Consider the following 17,320-nt stretch of genomic DNA (forward strand, 5'->3'; position numbering starts at 1 on the left):
AATATACACTCAGTGGCCACTTTACATTACATCCAACCTTACGAAGCTCATAATGTTTAGTTTTTGTTGATGTTGGAAATGTGTAAATTCAATTACATGTTTTATTACTGAGGTCATAAAGGGGGTGTTGTACTGGACTACATTTTAGTGAGAAGGGTTTCTAATTTCTTGTCCCCCCTATTCAAATACTTGAGGGGAGCAGAATATTAGAAACCCCTCTGAATATATTGCAGTCCAGTACAACACCACCACTAACTCTGACTTCAATGTTAAAACATGTAATAATAAAAATCCATACAAAAACTGAGCATTAGACTTTATGGCAGACCAGTTGTATTGGATTGCATTAGACTGTAGGAGAGACCTTGTATGGCAGATTATGAGATAAAGTGTAATCTGAGTCTACCATTGTTCTTATAGTTCTAGATCTAATGCATTTACAGTACAATAGCTCCGGTCCAGCTCTCCGGTCTTACCACATCGGCCGCTGTCCCTCTCCCAGCCCGGGCCACAGTTCTCCTGAACGGGAGAAACCTGGGGAAGTTTTTGGGCCACCTCGTATTCCAAACCAGCGACCCGGATCAGGAAGCGCTCCTGGTTGATGGACTTCTTCAGAGCCTTGATATACGTCTTCACCTGCTTTTCCATGCGCTGTCTCAGGCAGCTGAGATTGCAACTCCCTGGTTATCGGTAAATAAAACACACTGTGTTTCAGTCACACGCTCCTGACTGCACGTGTGCTGGATAAAATGACATATTTCTAATTTAATTGACTTAATTGTAAAAATGAGCCTTTACTGTGTCCTTTATATTAGGTTGCATGCTTTGACTAATGATAAATAATCTGTTGGCTGTTCAGTAAAATGATCAACACAGGCAGTAACTTCTGAGTGAGATGACTGACCTGTAGTGTCTCCAGGTTTGACCTCCGCTTCCAGCTCCAAAGTAATGCGTGTTACCTCTTTGTTAGAGGGGTTGCGAGCACGTCGCCCTTTAGCTTTCTTAGAGGAGTCACATTTGAGGTTGACAAATGTCACCAGGCAGTTGCTGCAGGGCTGCCCGCCTCCTGTGGACGACATCACATCACATGTCTGTGAGGAAACACTGTATAAGATATATCACTAAACCCCAAACACACATTAATAATTAATGTTAATGCTGATTAATGTTTGAGAGTATTTCTCAGGTATGACGGTATGACTCAAGGGTAGGAGACAAGTCATTAGGAGGGCTGCAACTAATGATTGTTTTCCATATTGATTCATATTGAATTTTTTTCTCGATCAATTGGCTAATTGTTTGGTCTATAAAATTGTGCAAAATCTAATTTTCCAAACTACCAAAACCCAAAAATATAAATTTTATATGACAAAGAACAACAGCAAATCCTCACATTTGAGCAGCTGGCACCAGTCAATGAAAAATTATTAAAACAGTTAATCCATTACCAAAAAATGTTGCAGCTAGATTTTCTGTTGATCGACTAATCAATTAATCAACTAATTGTTTCATCTCTAAATTATACTGTATATCCCTTTAAAGTTCTACAAATAACAGTATATGTATAGAGCAGCACACACAGATCAAGACTGACCTGGTCCAAGCGTCCGTCCTCTGTCCTCTGTCCTGCCGGTCAGCTTCGGGTGCAGGTGACATTTGGCGTTTTTAATCTTGAAAGAAGCCGTCTGCTTCACTGGAGGGGCCAGAGTCTCTACAGACAAACACAGCACAGTGGGTAGGAGCACACTGCAAGATCACACTAGTGACGCAGCAAAGACAGACTGTCCGTGCGGTCATGACTGACAGACTGGATTGTTAAAGAGTGTTTGATTATAGGAATCTGGAGGGCAGCGAACCTATGCAGCTCTGACTACTGCTGGAGTTGAGCCTGGCTGGGGACTTCCCTCTCAGGAGGGGGATACCACAACTGACTGAGTAGCTGCTGTCAGACTCTGGAAAAAAGGTCACACACAAACAAAATGTTCAAAGTTTTGAAATAAAAAAGGACTCCTGTTTGGTGTTTTGTGATTGCACTATGACATACCTGCCAGATAGTGAGCCTTAGAGGCACAGGTAAGAGAGCAGCTCTCTTTCTTGCCCGTCTTGCTACAGGTCAGAGTGGCCTTTGGTGCTACCAGTCCAGGAGGACACTTGACCAGCTCTGAGGGAGAAGAAAACCCACATAGAATCACTCACTGTTGACAAAGACAGCTGAGAGTGACAGAAAACCCCCAGACAGTGGTACGGTACTGGAAAACTGATGTGCTTTGAGTGTGTGTCAGTGAATTAACCACAGGGGGGCAGTGCTGCTACATACCAACACAGTCTTTCCTGTTCCAGTGCAGCTTGTACCCTGGTGGACAGGTACACTCGTAACTCCCCAGAGCGTTGATGCAGCCGTATTTACAACCTCCACGATTTATACTGCATTCATCAATATCTGTGAATAAATATATTACATAAGTATCACTAATAGGGCTAATTGTGCACACCTACCCTGTTTGATTTCTCAGACTCAAAAACATAGAAAAATATGAGGGAGGAAAAGGATTTTTAATGGCTCTGATAAAATCAGAAACACTGACAAACAATGTGGTCAGTCCAAAAAGATCTGGAGTTAATTTGGTTGAATAAAATGAAAGAGAGAAACTGGCCTATTAAGAAAGAGCACAGCTGTGAATGAGGAGTTCCTGAGAGGTCAGTTCACGTCATCCTGTCAGAGAGTCACATTCGAGGAAGATTAATGTGTTGGCGTGTAAACAGAAGTGATTCCTCATTTTGATGTCGCCACATTCAATTTCATGGTCAAAACTTCTTTGCTCTTCAGTGACGAAGACTTGTGGTGAGCCGTAAATCATAATCACCTTTTCAAACACATGCTGAGCTAAAAACCACTAAAAGCATCCGGGATCCAGATGCAGGCCGGCTGCCATCGACGCCAGACAGAGAATTAGTTTAGTGAGAAGAGCCGAGGATGCGGCAGGCTTTGGACGAGCGGCGGGGACACCGGGAAAGAGAGGGAGATAATGGCAGTGATTGATGACCTGGCCTGCTGATATGAAACGCTCTTCCTTGTCTCATTCAATTATTCACCCTGAATAAAAACAGTCTGCGTGCCTCTTCACTCCCTGAAGAAGATGATGACTTCATCAACAGCGCTCTGCCGATGTGTAGCCAGAGCTGCTTGGAAATGTTGTGCGAGATGCGCTGCTTATCCTCCGCATCACAGCACTTAATTTAAAGGACAAAGAACTCTAATGAATATCTGGTGGAAGCGGAGCTCATCTGCCAGCAACTGGTGTTCTTTGTTCCTCCCATTCTCGAAATGTAACCAAATACATGTATTCTGACCTTTCTCCGCATTTCTTTTTGTCTTTGCGTGCTCTTACAGAGGAGAGCAGATATGAGTCAAGAAAGAAAAGGACAGAAGAAAAACAAAAAAGACAAATTGACATTTAGACTCAACAATTGCTTTGTATAATGGAGAGGAATTTGGGGATGGGTTGGGGAGTTTGTGGAAATGTTCTTTAAATTCTAATCGCTTTGTGTGCTTATTCATCAACAGCAGCAGCTCCCAGTCCAAACAACGTCGCAATGCGAGGAATTTTTCCGTAGCACAATCTGTACAGCTTTTTCTGTATTTTTCCAATGAAGTTCAACTGTTAAGATATCAACTGAAACTCTGTGCTGCTTTGGGGGATTAAACTTCTGTCTTTTTCTTACATTTATGCAAACATACACTCGTCAGTGCCAGAAGAAAGCATTTCTGTTGAGGTCAATGCTGGCTGGATCAAATGAGGTAAATTCAAAAATACTTACAAAGTATTTAGTCGCAACTGCTCAGAGTATTTTCTTACCAGATAAGCAAAAATGAGCAGATTGTTTTGCTAGCTGAGAGGGAGAATGGCTGGATATACTCTCACTTGGGAGGAATGTTGACAGGCCTCGGCACAATGCTTGACAGCGGGTCACTGACCTAATTGGGTTTGTTTAGGGTGAGTCTATTGTTAAACACTGAGCACAGCTTTCTGAATTGTTTGGCAGCAATATTTCGGTTGATAAACCGCGCAGGGAATAACATAACCTTGGTTATGGCCGGGAGTGAGAAAGTACAACGGGGGGAGCGCCGCAAATCTCTGGGGTTATCTAACAGTTCCGACAGCGCCGATGAAAAGCGAGGGGAAATCATTCATCACCGGCTCTCTCAACAATGGTATAGAGAGTCATTTACCCCTGACCATCTTCTCTCCCCTCAGCAGCTCAGTGTGGCCTGATCACAGTCCATCACGTGAGTAAAAGCCTTACAAATCCAATTCTGGGGCTTTTATTACCTGAGCTGACAGCTAATACAGCTGGCTATATGTGGAACGGATCCCATGAACCTCTTAGACCCATTTGAAAATACAGTTTGTGTAATTCTAACCACACTACAGGGGGTGGATGAAATAAGAGCAACCCCTTACAATATAATACAATCCAGCAGCGTTACAACCATCTCTCCAACTCAGTTTCGACTAAGCATTATAGGACAGAAAGGCGGTATCCATTGCTGGGTCTAAGATGTTCCTGTTATTTTGTCCACCTCCAGTATGTGACACTTTCATAGTATGAAACCATTTTTAAAAAATACTTTTTAAAGCCTTTATGAGCTTGTGACAGTAGAGATGCAGACAGAAAACATGGGGGGAAAGAGAGGTATAAAACATGCAACAAAGATCTCTGGTTGCGGTAAAATGGTATGCATCCCAGTTTTTTACTGTTTTGAGAGTGTAACTAACTGCACTGTTGTGTTTTTGCAGACCCCATGATCACATACATCTACATGTTACCGCTCTCTAGTCTCAGTAACATTCCTTATTCCACATTCTCTTGCAACATTCCTGATCAGTAGACCTGTCAAACTACAGACAAAAAAAAACACACCAAACAAATCACTGCGAAGCTATGTATTTCGAGTACATATGCTGTCTCTCTCCGTCTCTCCCAGAACTACTGTGAGGCCCTGAGGCGCTGGAGACAGCAGCAGATTCTAACTGGTGATACACACTCCATCAAAGGGACGCCGCAACACCCTGATGTGCTCCGGCGGGCCTCTTGCTGCCTGCCAGGCAGATCTGACGCGCCCCCATACACCTCCGCCTGACACCAAAGGCTGTTTCTGCTATCTGTTCCACACCAGAGTACAGTAGCTACCTGCTCATGTTTGATGGACATGGTCATAATCCACCTTGAAGGACCATAACTGCGGTTTTTCATGTTTTAGTCCATTAACTACAGCACAAATTGTCTACACTCTACATTGCTGCCAAGTGTAGCGTAAGTTCTTAGATTGATTTCCTGGCTTCGAGGCAGCCACCTGTTTCAGCTCATTTCAGTCCATTTGAAAATCAACTTGCTGAGACTTCAAACTGGCTTGAGATATGTAACCCATCAGTCATTTAGTTACACTTAGTTATTGTATAAGAAGCTGCATGGAGGGACTTGTTTTTGTTCTTTAAGTCGCTGTGACATCCAGATTTATGAGTCAGCTGGTGAAAAGATGAACAATAACAATACACTGACGCTGTGAAAACAATAATTGATTTGTTTGTGTCTTCAGTAGGATTAACTTGCTGTTGGGAAGGCAACTCTCAAGTCTCAGACATCGGAATTAAAATTACTTTAATTAAAAAAAAAGAGCCACTAAAAGTTCACTTTGAAGGATTACCTTTCAAGATGTTTAAAGTTGACTAATGAAGTGGATTTTCATACATTAGCTACTGTACTTAGGCACAGCTGTGCTCTGAGCTAAATGCTAACATGCTCACAATGACAATGCTAACATGCTGATGCAGAGCAGGTATAATGTTCATCATGCTCACCATCTTAGTTTATGTTAATGTTAGCATGGTAACATTTGCCAATTAGCACTTAACACAAAGTAGAGGGGCTTTTTTTTTTGCAGGAATTTGGACATAAACCAAAGTACTGGACAAACGGACCTGATGATGGCACAACAAGTAAAACAAAACACCATGAATGAGACATTTCACTCAAAGCCACAAATATCCATCTCATGGTGGTGCTAAAAGAAAAGTCAGGGGATCACCGAAGTCTTCAGGATTCATCCTCTGGTGACCATGAATGTCATGGCAATCCATCCCAAAGTTTTTGGGCTAAGCACTCGAGAGCGTGCATAATAGAAAACTTTGTAAAACTGTCCCGAATCACTTACATATATTACATTTACATTATAGGCAACTGAGAAAGTCGGGAAGGGTCTCATTTTTTAAGTGACGTTACACTCCGTTCACACATTGGCAATAAAAGGCGATTAATACAGTAAATTGTTGCATATTATTTCATATCGCATCTTTAATATACACAATATATTATACAGAACTTTATGTAGAAATGTAAATCAACAATCAATTATCTATTTCAAGAGTTATGTTTTTCCTGCCAAACATAAAGCAACTAATGGAGGGTTAGCAAAGAGGTGTGGGATGCAGAATAAGAGTGATGGACAAAAGATTTACATGAAAAGACAAGACGTGGGGGATGCTGGCTCACCTCCGCAGTGTGCCAGGCCGTAGAGGACGTAGCCTTTGTGACAGAGGCACTGGAAACTGCCGGCAGAGTTGACACAAAAGTGGTCACAGGCGCGGTCAAAAGAGCACTCGTCAATGTCTGTATGGATAGAAAGACATGCTGTTAGAAACGTCTCAAACAAATTACAAAAAAGGATCTTTTGATTTTTCAAACAGGACTCTTCCATCTATCTTTTGTGCTGTATTGTATTCATTGGTTGTCAGGTATAGCAATGGGTCAAATCACATGTCGCAGCAAAAAAAAGTGTCCTTTGAACGGAAGACGTCTTCTGTTTGGTACTTGGTATGGTGGTTGACCTCCTGGAGTCATGCAGTTTTCCATTTCGATGCACTGAAATGGAATTTTTCAAAGTATTTTTGAAATAACAAGCAGCCACAGCAGGAGTCAAAAGAAAGTCTGCTCAATAGGAGCTGAAATGCCATTTTTCTCTTCACATAGAACCTGCCAATCATGTTCCATTTTCTCCTCTTAACCATACCATAAATGACCCAGTATTGTTAGAAAACCGCAGTAATCTGAGTTCTCAATATTTTGGTCTGCGGTTATATGTAAATCATGGGTTTAAAAATCATTGTAAAAATCAACAATCGTAGTATTTAGATAAATATGTCAGATGCAGATAGGAAGAAGCCTGCTTTTAGTGTCTGGTCCACATTGCAGCAGCTCCTTCCTCTCTGTCTTATCTTTTTGAGCTTTTCTGCTCTCTTACACGAGCATCAATAAGTCGCTTAAATGTCATGGGCCCATAAAGACTGTAAGGATTGATACATGAAGCTACAGGAGATGGATGACATTTGGTTTTATTACGATCAGGGTTTCATTTAATGTCAGCAATAATCTGTGTCAAGCCCAGGCAGCACATGCTGGGAGAAAATGGGAATGTGCTACGACTTTGCTGGATGTCTAATTGGCTAATTCAAGAAAGGTTCCCAGGAGTTTCCCAGGAATATCATGCTTTCATCCACTATATCTGAACCTCCTCTGGGTTATGAGGCAGCGCCAGCCACCATCAAACAGATGACGCAGGTATTTCATGGCAATTACAGAAGTTCAGTTAAATAATGGGTTACCTTGAAGAAACCAAGAAGACAGACTGATAAACGTCTGATAAACACTTCTTGCGTAGTTGTACAGCATTGCACAAAATATTCACGCTGGGCATAATCCTTCATGTACAATACAGCTGAACTCTTTTCTCATTGAGGTTAATAGTTGGCGGGCATGTTGTGAGAGCATCAAGAAGATGAAAATGTACTGAGATTAAAAGATTATTAAGTGATCAGTTCACAAAACAGCACACACACTTTGGAGGGGATCCACAGGTTGATGTTCAAAAATTAGAAAAATCCCAAAATGTATAACTGATCTTCACGCGACTCACCTCCTCCTCATCTAGATAAATAAATCCACTTTTCCAAAAAAACTAACAAACACAATTTAGGTTGAATCTAATAAATAGAATGATCTTTCAGAACCAGATGCACTGGTTCTATATGAAGAGATCAAAAATGAGCACAAATAAAGATGAAAAACTGCTGCAAGAACAAACTCATACAGTCCTCGCTGTTTGTCCCCTGTGGTGGCAGATTCATAACAGCAGTGGTAGATGAGAGCAGCATGGGCTTGCACATGCTGCATGAGGCATTGCAAAAGTGATTGTTTTCGGCATATTAAGCAGAAACTTTGCTCAGCACACTTTTAAGCGAAGAGTCTGAAACCCTCAGGGGAGTTAGGCGTGGTGACTGAGTTTACCCTCAAAAAATGTTGCAATAAGTGACGCCAGAAGTCGATCTGCAACTTATCATTATATCGTTTTGTGTTGTGCCACGCTACAGAGTGGATGTGTGAAGACATCTGGGACTCCCACAACCCTTATTTACCAGGCAGCTAGGTGAAGTATGCAGCGGTTGGGCAAGGCTGCATCGTGAGGTGATGTACGTGCAGAGGACCATGGAAAGATAAAGTGAGAACAGTCATATCGCTTACGCTGGAAATAACAGAGTTTCCATCAATTACTTCTTCTGTTTGCTCTCTGTTAATCTGCCCACTCATTGCACCAGACTGATCTGGGTGTCAGGACTTGATTTATCACTTTAACCTCCACCAGAGCTCAATATATAAATTCTAGGGAGCGAAATGAGGTTGACTTGAAACTAAGAAAAGGTCACTATTGTTTATACAGAACAGATAAAAGCTTTATCATAGATGTTCCCTCTGGAGAAAACACGGCATCTGATGAACATCTCCCTGAGTGCCCTCATATAGATTAGGAGTGAGAAGGAGATGAGAGGGAGACTTTGGAGGGTGTTGAGGGTGGAGGAATGCTGACAGGGGCTCAGCAGACATGCCCTGTCCTGACTTATGGGCCATGGTCCACTGACAGGAGGGAAACACCATGACTGTTTAAACCAAGATAAACCCAGAGTTCAGTTTACACATCTCAACACCTCGAGGAGACGGCAAAACGTCTGTTTAAGTGTTACTGAGCGCCATGAACCACCACCAAGCACAAGCACTTATTAACAAAACTGTAGCACTGTACCATAGCATTTGCTGCAGCTCACCCTTAATCTTCTTAATCTGTCACTACTGGATTTATGCTCATAAGAGAGATGCATGATGGGACTATTATATGTTGTTTCATTAAAATAATACCTCTGAAACACACAGTTATGTTTGGGAAATTTAGTACACATGAAGATTGGAAAACATTTGTATGTCGTCTGTGGCTCTGGAGGAGGTTTTGCCAAATCTGAGAAAATAACCCTGATGATGTCATAGGGATGTCATCAGGGTTAGCTCGAGTTGGCCTTGGAGACCTGAATTATTATAAACCCAGCAAACTGGGGGCATGGAGTTTAAAAGATGTATGTTGGGATTTACCAAAAATAACAAAAATAAACATAAATTGAAGGTTGGAACAGTCAAGATCTATTCATTTGTACAGTTTTACACACATCTCATTTTAAATTCATATATTTTTAGGGATTTACAGTACAACGAGAATTGTTTTCTGGAAAGTGGATTTTCATGAATTTTACTTTTGAATGTTTATGTTTTCTTTTTCAGGACCTTTAATACCCTGCCTTGCTGTAAATTCATTGTTCAATAGAGAAAAAATAAGACACTATCACATTGCATTATGAGAAATGGAGGATCCAGTGTTTTCTTCATACTCCAGACTAAAAGTCATGATCTGCTGCTTTGAATCCCGACCTTTCTTTTTTTTCCATCTGTCTCTTGTGAGTCCCCCGACTTTATGGAAGTGCAATACTAAATCCCTGGAGAGCCCCTTTAATCACAGATTTGCATACTAACACCAGGGGTAAGAATCAGTTGAAAAGAAACCATTAAGATAAAGTTCAACCTTTATTGAGAGGCACTCTACTTTTATTTTGCCTGGCTCTCGTTCCACAGTTGAGAAAAATGAAAGGAATGAGAGGAGAGGATAAGGAGCAGACAGGTGACTCAGTAGTGTCGAGTGTGTGTGAGCCTGGCAACACCTCGTCACTCAACAGGAGGTGAGCTTTATCACAACACTCCTCTCCAGACAAAACACACAGCACCAAACAAGGACAACACTGTTCCAAAGTTGCCCCTGTGCACCCAAACAGCACATGGCTGAGTTGGTTAAGGCATGGTGCCACAGACAACAAGCTGTGATTTACATTCCTACATGCACAGAGCACATTTTCTCAGATATCTGTGTTATTTGGGCAAAATAAACTTTGCATTGTTTGGCTCCAAACAATGAGAGAAAGGCAAAATAGATTTGAAGTGACAAGAAAGTGGCTGCAAAACCGTGTATATTTTCACTGACCACATAAGATGTTAACGCTCTGTGTGCAGCGTGATGTGATTCAGTGCAGCAATTCTAAACCCATTGCATGACATTGATGTGTACCAGGCTGGATATTGATTGACCACATCAATAAAGAAAAGAAAATTAAAAAATAGCATGTCATCTGTTTTTCCACTCGGAGAGAGGCCGAGCTCGGCTCCGCAGTCCTAGCCTGCCTGTCTTCTTTCACCAGATGTTTCTGTAGTGGCTTGATTCATCCAAGAACCAGAGGTTTTAGAGTTGGCGCTCTAATTCCCCACACCTGTGTTCGGCCATGGCAAACTCTTTATTTGTTCTGCAGCTAGTCCTCCCGGCTCCTGCTGAGCGACGGCTACCACCAAATGTAACAGACAAACAAGCTAGAGAGGGCTGGTTTGGCTTCTCTGTAGGCCGGAGGGGCTTGTTTTTGTGCCACTAGGAGGACATTTTTGTTTTACCATTCTTGCTAATCAATGCAAAAATCACTATAAGAAAAAGTGTTGAGGGCATGCTTTCGGGTAGCGGCCCACAGGAAAATGTGGCAGAAGGTAGTCAAAAGGGCTACCTACCTTGACAAGTTCTCTCATTGGTCAGAAGCTTGTAGCCTTTCTTGCAGCTGCACTCAAAGCTGCCCACTGTGTTTCGACACACATGATCACAGCCCCCATTGTTAAGACGGCACTCATCAATGTCTGTGGACAGAAAATCATCAAGAAGAGTGGAAATCACATCAAATCACCCATCACAAAAGAAAAAGAGAGAAAGAGTGGAAACAAGCTTTGAACACTGACATATTGTTCCTGTTAGCAAACAGTTGCTCATTTACACATCCAGCAGTTACGGAGGAACATTATCATTCATTTGGAGTCGTGTTTCTGGACGCTCCAATATTCACCCTCTTTTTGCTGTATTTTTGATCTCCACCAACTCTTTAGCTGCTAAATGCTCCAGTCTGTTCACCAGCTAGTCGCTAACATTTAGTGGTAAGCAGGTAGCGTAGTTTTTTAAAGGTTTTTAGCTGAAACAACAGTGATGAGAGCGTTGAGACTGAACCAAAACAGAAGGTTTGGGGTGGGAAAACACTGAGCTGAACGACGCTGAAACACTCTGTAGAGCTGAGGGGAACTGCACAGTTGGGTCATACTTCTCTGGGGGTTGATCACTATGAGTGACCCCTCTGACATACAAGCAACCCATTGCTTATATAAATATATTGATTATAGCAGCTTTAACAAAAGTTCATGAAAAGTTGTTAAATCTGAACAGCGAGGTGGAGCCATAAGAACAAAGGCAGTTGGGCTGACGGTGCAGAACTAGACTCAAAATAGGATGATTATGTGTTTGGTCATGACAGTCTTGCAGAAACTGGAAATGAGCTTCAGGGATTTCCTTACTGGCCCTCAGAAGGGCTAAAATCAGTTTGCGTGTGGCTGTAATGGGATGCAGCTCTCACACAGTAAAGCCTCCTGGCAGTAAGGCCTCTAAATCATCATTGTCCATCTCCCTCCGATTACCCCGCTCTTTATTTCTGTAGCCAATACCCAATCGATATATCATGTGTTCATCCCCGCTTTTGATGGTGTGCAGGCTTGGCAAGTTTGGCAGCGGCTCTGATTAATTCTGAATCATCATCACAAATGAGGCGTCCGTCTCTTGAGGGAGTCTTCATCATCTGGTTGAAATAAATGCATCAGAAAATGGAATAAAATAATCCCTTCCTTGCTCCATCTTTGTCTCCATTCTTCAGAAGTGCCTGGCCTGCAGCAAGCCCCTGTCTTCTTGTGCCAGAGCTGCCTGGGTTTGTTTTTCTCTTGTTTCCTCTCAAACCAAACTAATATAAGCCAATGTACTTTTATCAGCATTGTTGGTGTAACATTACGAGCCGTAGAAGGCTGACAGATTTCTATCCCTGCTTTTCTGGAAACACAGATTGTCCTCATTCTTTCCAAAGCCGTCTACGCTCTGACTGTCAGTAGCGCCTTTGTTTAATATAATATTTAATGTAATTCTCAGTTTTACCCTAAAGTTTGGAATTGATTTTATTAGACATAATGTAAAAACACTCTGATACAGTATGCTGGTTGCCTGAGTTGAGGATGCTCTGCCAACACTGAGAAAGGAGGATGATGGTAATGTAGTGGAAAAACTGTCAAGAAAACTGGTGGCATGACAAAACATTACTCAAAATATGCAGCTGAAAAGATGAAAGTAGTGTAAGATAGGTGGCACCAGTAATGATGCAGACATCGGAGGAGCACTTGTGGGTGCAAAACAATGATAGTGTAATCTATAAAGAGAGAATTGGAAAAGGTACTAACTGGGAGGGCGGGCGTAAATAGCTTGATAATAATAATTCCTGCGAGCTCCAGGTGGAGAAAGATGCTCCTATGTGCCTGGCAACGCAACAAGCTGGAGATTAATTTGGTGACAGCTGGACAGGTGCGGTTTGAATGGTAATGCTTTACCTTTGCAGGTCTTGCGGTCCGGCTGCAGAGTGAAGCCAACAGGACAGCTGCAGCGGACTCCTGTCACTGAATCATGACATGTGCTATCACAGCCGCCATTGTTCACTGCACAGGTCTCTGCAGGGAAACAAGCACTCACAGTCAGACAAACCCCCCATAGAAAAGTACACCGTAGATGCTGTCTTGACCTACTTATTTCTCCCCATCAAAACAGCATACATGCATACTGGTATTATAGTACCAATGGGATGGCACACTATTATATTCAGCATTCAATTTTTTTTGTTGTGTCAAACAGGAGCAAGAAATAGGAAGCAGAGCAGGGTTTCAGGTCCTCACTAGTATATAGGAATGAAGGGGAAACAAGAATAAAGAACATAGAATCATAAATGCAGCAGCTGGATGAGATTAACAGTGAGGGAACTGAGGAGATGCTTGTGAATAATGAAAGGAGACAGTCACTATTAGAAAATATTACAACCAACACAGCCGAATACAGGGTTTCACACGTTTTCTCTGTGTGTGTGTGTAAAGGTATGAAAGCGTGTGCATGTTTGCTTCTCTTTGGTCAAGGTGAATTACGACCTCTAAACGTCCTCAGTACTGTAGGACATCTGTCTCCCCTCCATCATGAGGGCAGAGGTTTGACTTCCAGACAGATTTGGACAAAACCACCACTTTTTCCTGGTTTTTGACAAAACCTTCCAGGCATTTTGGGGATAAAAAAGCAATTTCAGCTACCTGGCCCCTGTGTTGGCTAGACTGATTTGAAAAAGGGAGGTAGTCAGTCAAGACGGGATAGCGGAGGTCTCTTCTCTAGACAGTGACAAATTTCACTGAGACTTTCATTTTAAGCAATAGTACAGGAGAAATTTGTTCTCACATAAGGGAGACTGGTGTGTGCCTTAATAGTTTTTGGCAGCTTTATAGAAAGCCTCACGCAAAAAAACAGAACAAAAAACAAATAAAAGAAAACACTTTTGCGACCTGGAACAATCACTTTAACTTGCTGTAAGGCAACTGGTCATCCGCACAGCTCATCACTTCTCACTAATGGGCTGTAGACGAAGACTTCACACTGGCAAGGAGATGGCATCTCACACGTGGCACTAAAGAGGGAATGCAGCCGCACTGGTTTTTTTTATAGAGAATGAGGATCCCTTTGGGGAAACACCTAATCCTCTTCACTTAAATCTAAAACTGCACTGCCTGCAGCAGATTTAATGAAACTTTCTAAAGCTCTTTCTCCAAATAAAAAACTTAACTGTAGACTGGAATTATGTATCAAAGCAAAACAGGTGCTTACAGTGATGTAATTTTATGTTTTATAGCCGTTTCATTGACAACAGCTCAAAACAGTTCAGTGCATGTTGTTGCTGAAGGCGGAACATGATGCATCAGTATACTTGGACACATTTCAGGTACATATTAATACACAGGGGGTGGAATAAAAAATAAGTTGAACACTTTTGGAAATAACTGAGTCAACATTGCAAACACTACTATAAAGGTGGATTGTCATGACAATTAGTAGTATTTGGGACCCCCTTTAAACCCTACTGCATATGCTCAACAGTCTCTCTCGGTGCTTCCTTCTGTCGATATAGTTTGAATGTGTTTGGTATACGTTATGACAGTTTCCTGGATAATTTGAATTATTTGCTTTTTTTTTCTTTGGCTGATGCTCATGCAGTTTACAAAGATTATTTGCTTTTAAAAGTCAACCTCTATTGTAGCTGTCAAATGTTTTCAACCTAAAACAATGCACTTAATGGCAGCGTCTGTCAGTGTGTTTAAAGTGAGACTATGTGTCGTCTAATTTTTTTTATTTTGGGGACTTTGTCCTTACCCCGAATCGAGGGTCTAAGGATAGAGGGTGTCGCACGCTGTACAGATTGTAAAGCTCCTTGAGACAGATTTGTGATTTGTGATATTGCGCTATATAAATAAATATTTAATTGACTATGGAACTTGTGAAAAAATCTTCTCCTTACAGTTGAAAAGTTTAATGCACATTTGCTAGATTCAATACAGTAGCGTCTTATAGGTCTGGAATAACCAGTAGCTTTTGGTGGCTAATGTAGCTAATGTTAGCTAATGTTACATTACGGAGTCAGATTGAGGACATTATGACTCTTCTTTACTTGTGCTACTGTTACACTACATTTTAGCATGTACCTTTACCCCATAATTGCCACTTGTGTCCACAGTGGCAGCTAAGCAAAAGTTACATAAACTCACTTTAATCCAGAAATCCTATTCTGTGATGTGTTCATTATTTTGTCTACTCCCTGTAGCTGGCAGAGCACTGTGATTCTGCCTCTGATCCTTTCCTTCCAGCTAATACTCCAGTCCCAACCCAGGCTTGAGAGCGCAGCACTGTGGCTTCACATAATTGCAAAGTGTGAGCAGAGACAGTTGGCAGACGAGATGATAAGACAGTGTCAGGACATGCCTCCAAAAAGCTTAGTCAGGCAGTCATCTCACCAAACTGTAATGATCATGTGTTAAGAGAGCAAAGAAATATTTCTGACATTATGGTTTTGTGAAGACAGGGGAGAGACACATGCTCTGGTATGTGTGTGGGTTTGTGTGTTTTGGATGCACACCAGCCACATCTACAGTGAACCGTGTTGGGACCCGCAATTACAGTAACAGTGGGCAGACTTTTGTAAATACTCTCCAGTGTGATGTGTAGGGTGTTTGGTCTAATGCTGAGCCTCTGCAGTATACGTTTCATACATAATCTTTTAACAGAAGCCACAGGACTTCTAGCTGCAGCACTTCTTGACTTACATGAGAACTGTTGACAAGCAACCTCAATGCAGCTTGTCATCAGCCATTTATGGCGACCGCAAACAAAATACGTCAACGGGCGAGCGGACAGAATTCACAGAAAGGCACAAGGCAGAATGTGTTGGTCACCGGGCTTTGGTGCAAAAAGAAGAGAAAATACTGTTTTCTTGACCAAACAGCAAACATGCAGCTGGAGTTACTCAGAAGGTACAACTGCTATCAGACTAAAGCTCTGAGGTGAATGCTCTCTCAATAACATAAACCACACAATGAGAAAATAAAATCAGCGAGAACAGTTTGTTAATGTTCTCTAGAGGTGCAACTCTGAAAGTAAACCACAGAGCTGGTTTCAGTATGGTACAGTAACACAGGAAATCAGGGGGAAAAAAAACTGATAAATGAGGATGCAAAATATGTCTCTTGCTCCTAATGTTTCTATTTCTGAGAAAAAAAACTAGGACACAAAATTCTAAAATAGGTCAGACTGTTGTATTGTAGCATGTGGGAAACTCAGTGTACATACAGTAGTAACAACTAGTAACTTAAAAACACTATTGTTGCGCTTCTTACCTTGAACAGGCTACTCCTCTGAGAACAAGCCTCCTCCCTCAGTCTCTTACATGGTATAATTAAATCGTAAATCTCTTTGATGTATCAGGGTTTGAAACATCCTCACAGATTTATGAGTTTATTTTTCCTGGCATCTTTGTCATATCTATTAAAACACAGCTCATCCAGAAAATTGGGATAAATAGCATTAGTGATATTAACAAAATGCAAAAAGTTTCAATACCTTTTTCTCTCTTTTCCCCCCCAAATGATCTCTATTGTTCATTTTACTGCAAATGTAGTGAAACAAATTACTTTTGGCCCAGAAACTGGACTGGAATGACATGGATATATTCCCTCGAATTGATTATTTTCACCAATTTAGGACACAAGATTACATGTGCATGAAAAAGCAAGTTTAGAGGGATTCTGTGTTTTATCTTTTGTGTGAAGCAGCGCTGAATCATGGACACATTATTGGCTCCCTCACAAAAGCTAATAGGCCGTGATGATGAAGTTTAGGAACACCATGGCGGAGTGTTTGAAACAGCGCAGGCTTAATTTCGCTCATTTCAGTCGAATCAAAACACAAATAAAACCAAAGACTTTGGTCTGCCACTTAAAGGCCATCACAGTTAAACTGATGGTGTTTTGGACTTTTGACAGAGGCTACTTGCACTTGTGCGAATGCATACTTATTCAGTAGATCAATCAAACTGCAGTGGTAGAAGTAGTATTCAGGTCCTTTACTTAAGTAAATGTACTAGTGGTTAAATGTAAAAATACTCAATTACAAATAAAAGTCCTGCATTCAAATTTAAGTGCAAAAGAAAAACGCAGATTGTTAATACTGATTAATCAATGAGTAAGCAGCCTTTTACTGTTGTAGTTGAGGTGGAGCTAGTTTAAAATACTTTACATACAGTTAGGTAGTTTAGCAGAGTGGTTCCCAACCAACATAAAACAAAACTGAGGGAATGTAATTTGATTAATGTGGCAGGGCTAAAAAACTAAAAACAAACCAAAATCTGTATTATTTTTCTGGCCATTAAGCATCTTTTTGTGAAATATTGGGTGAAATAATTTTACTTCTTTGGTC

The 17,320-nt window shown here is 41.4% G+C and overlaps 1 protein-coding gene across 1 annotated transcript in view; it reads right to left on the reverse strand.

Moving 5' to 3' along the window:
- The window catches only part of scube3 (signal peptide, CUB domain, EGF-like 3), a 69,105-nt gene that overhangs the window by 3,448 nt on the left and 48,337 nt on the right, over positions 1 to 17,320 (reverse strand). The window contains exons 8-16 of the mRNA XM_070910182.1: positions 12,877 to 12,993; positions 10,981 to 11,103; positions 6,553 to 6,669; positions 2,318 to 2,440; positions 2,045 to 2,161; positions 1,857 to 1,952; positions 1,595 to 1,711; positions 905 to 1,066; positions 477 to 680 (exon numbers count right to left, since the gene is read on the reverse strand). Of these exons, the coding sequence (XP_070766283.1) occupies positions 477 to 680; positions 905 to 1,066; positions 1,595 to 1,711; positions 1,857 to 1,952; positions 2,045 to 2,161; positions 2,318 to 2,440; positions 6,553 to 6,669; positions 10,981 to 11,103; positions 12,877 to 12,993 (1,176 nt within the window). The remainder of the gene's footprint in view (positions 1 to 476; positions 681 to 904; positions 1,067 to 1,594; positions 1,712 to 1,856; positions 1,953 to 2,044; positions 2,162 to 2,317; positions 2,441 to 6,552; positions 6,670 to 10,980; positions 11,104 to 12,876; positions 12,994 to 17,320) is intronic.

Source organism: Enoplosus armatus, chromosome 8 (genome assembly GCF_043641665.1).
Source record: "Enoplosus armatus isolate fEnoArm2 chromosome 8, fEnoArm2.hap1, whole genome shotgun sequence".
NCBI lineage: Eukaryota > Metazoa > Chordata > Actinopteri > Centrarchiformes > Enoplosidae > Enoplosus > Enoplosus armatus.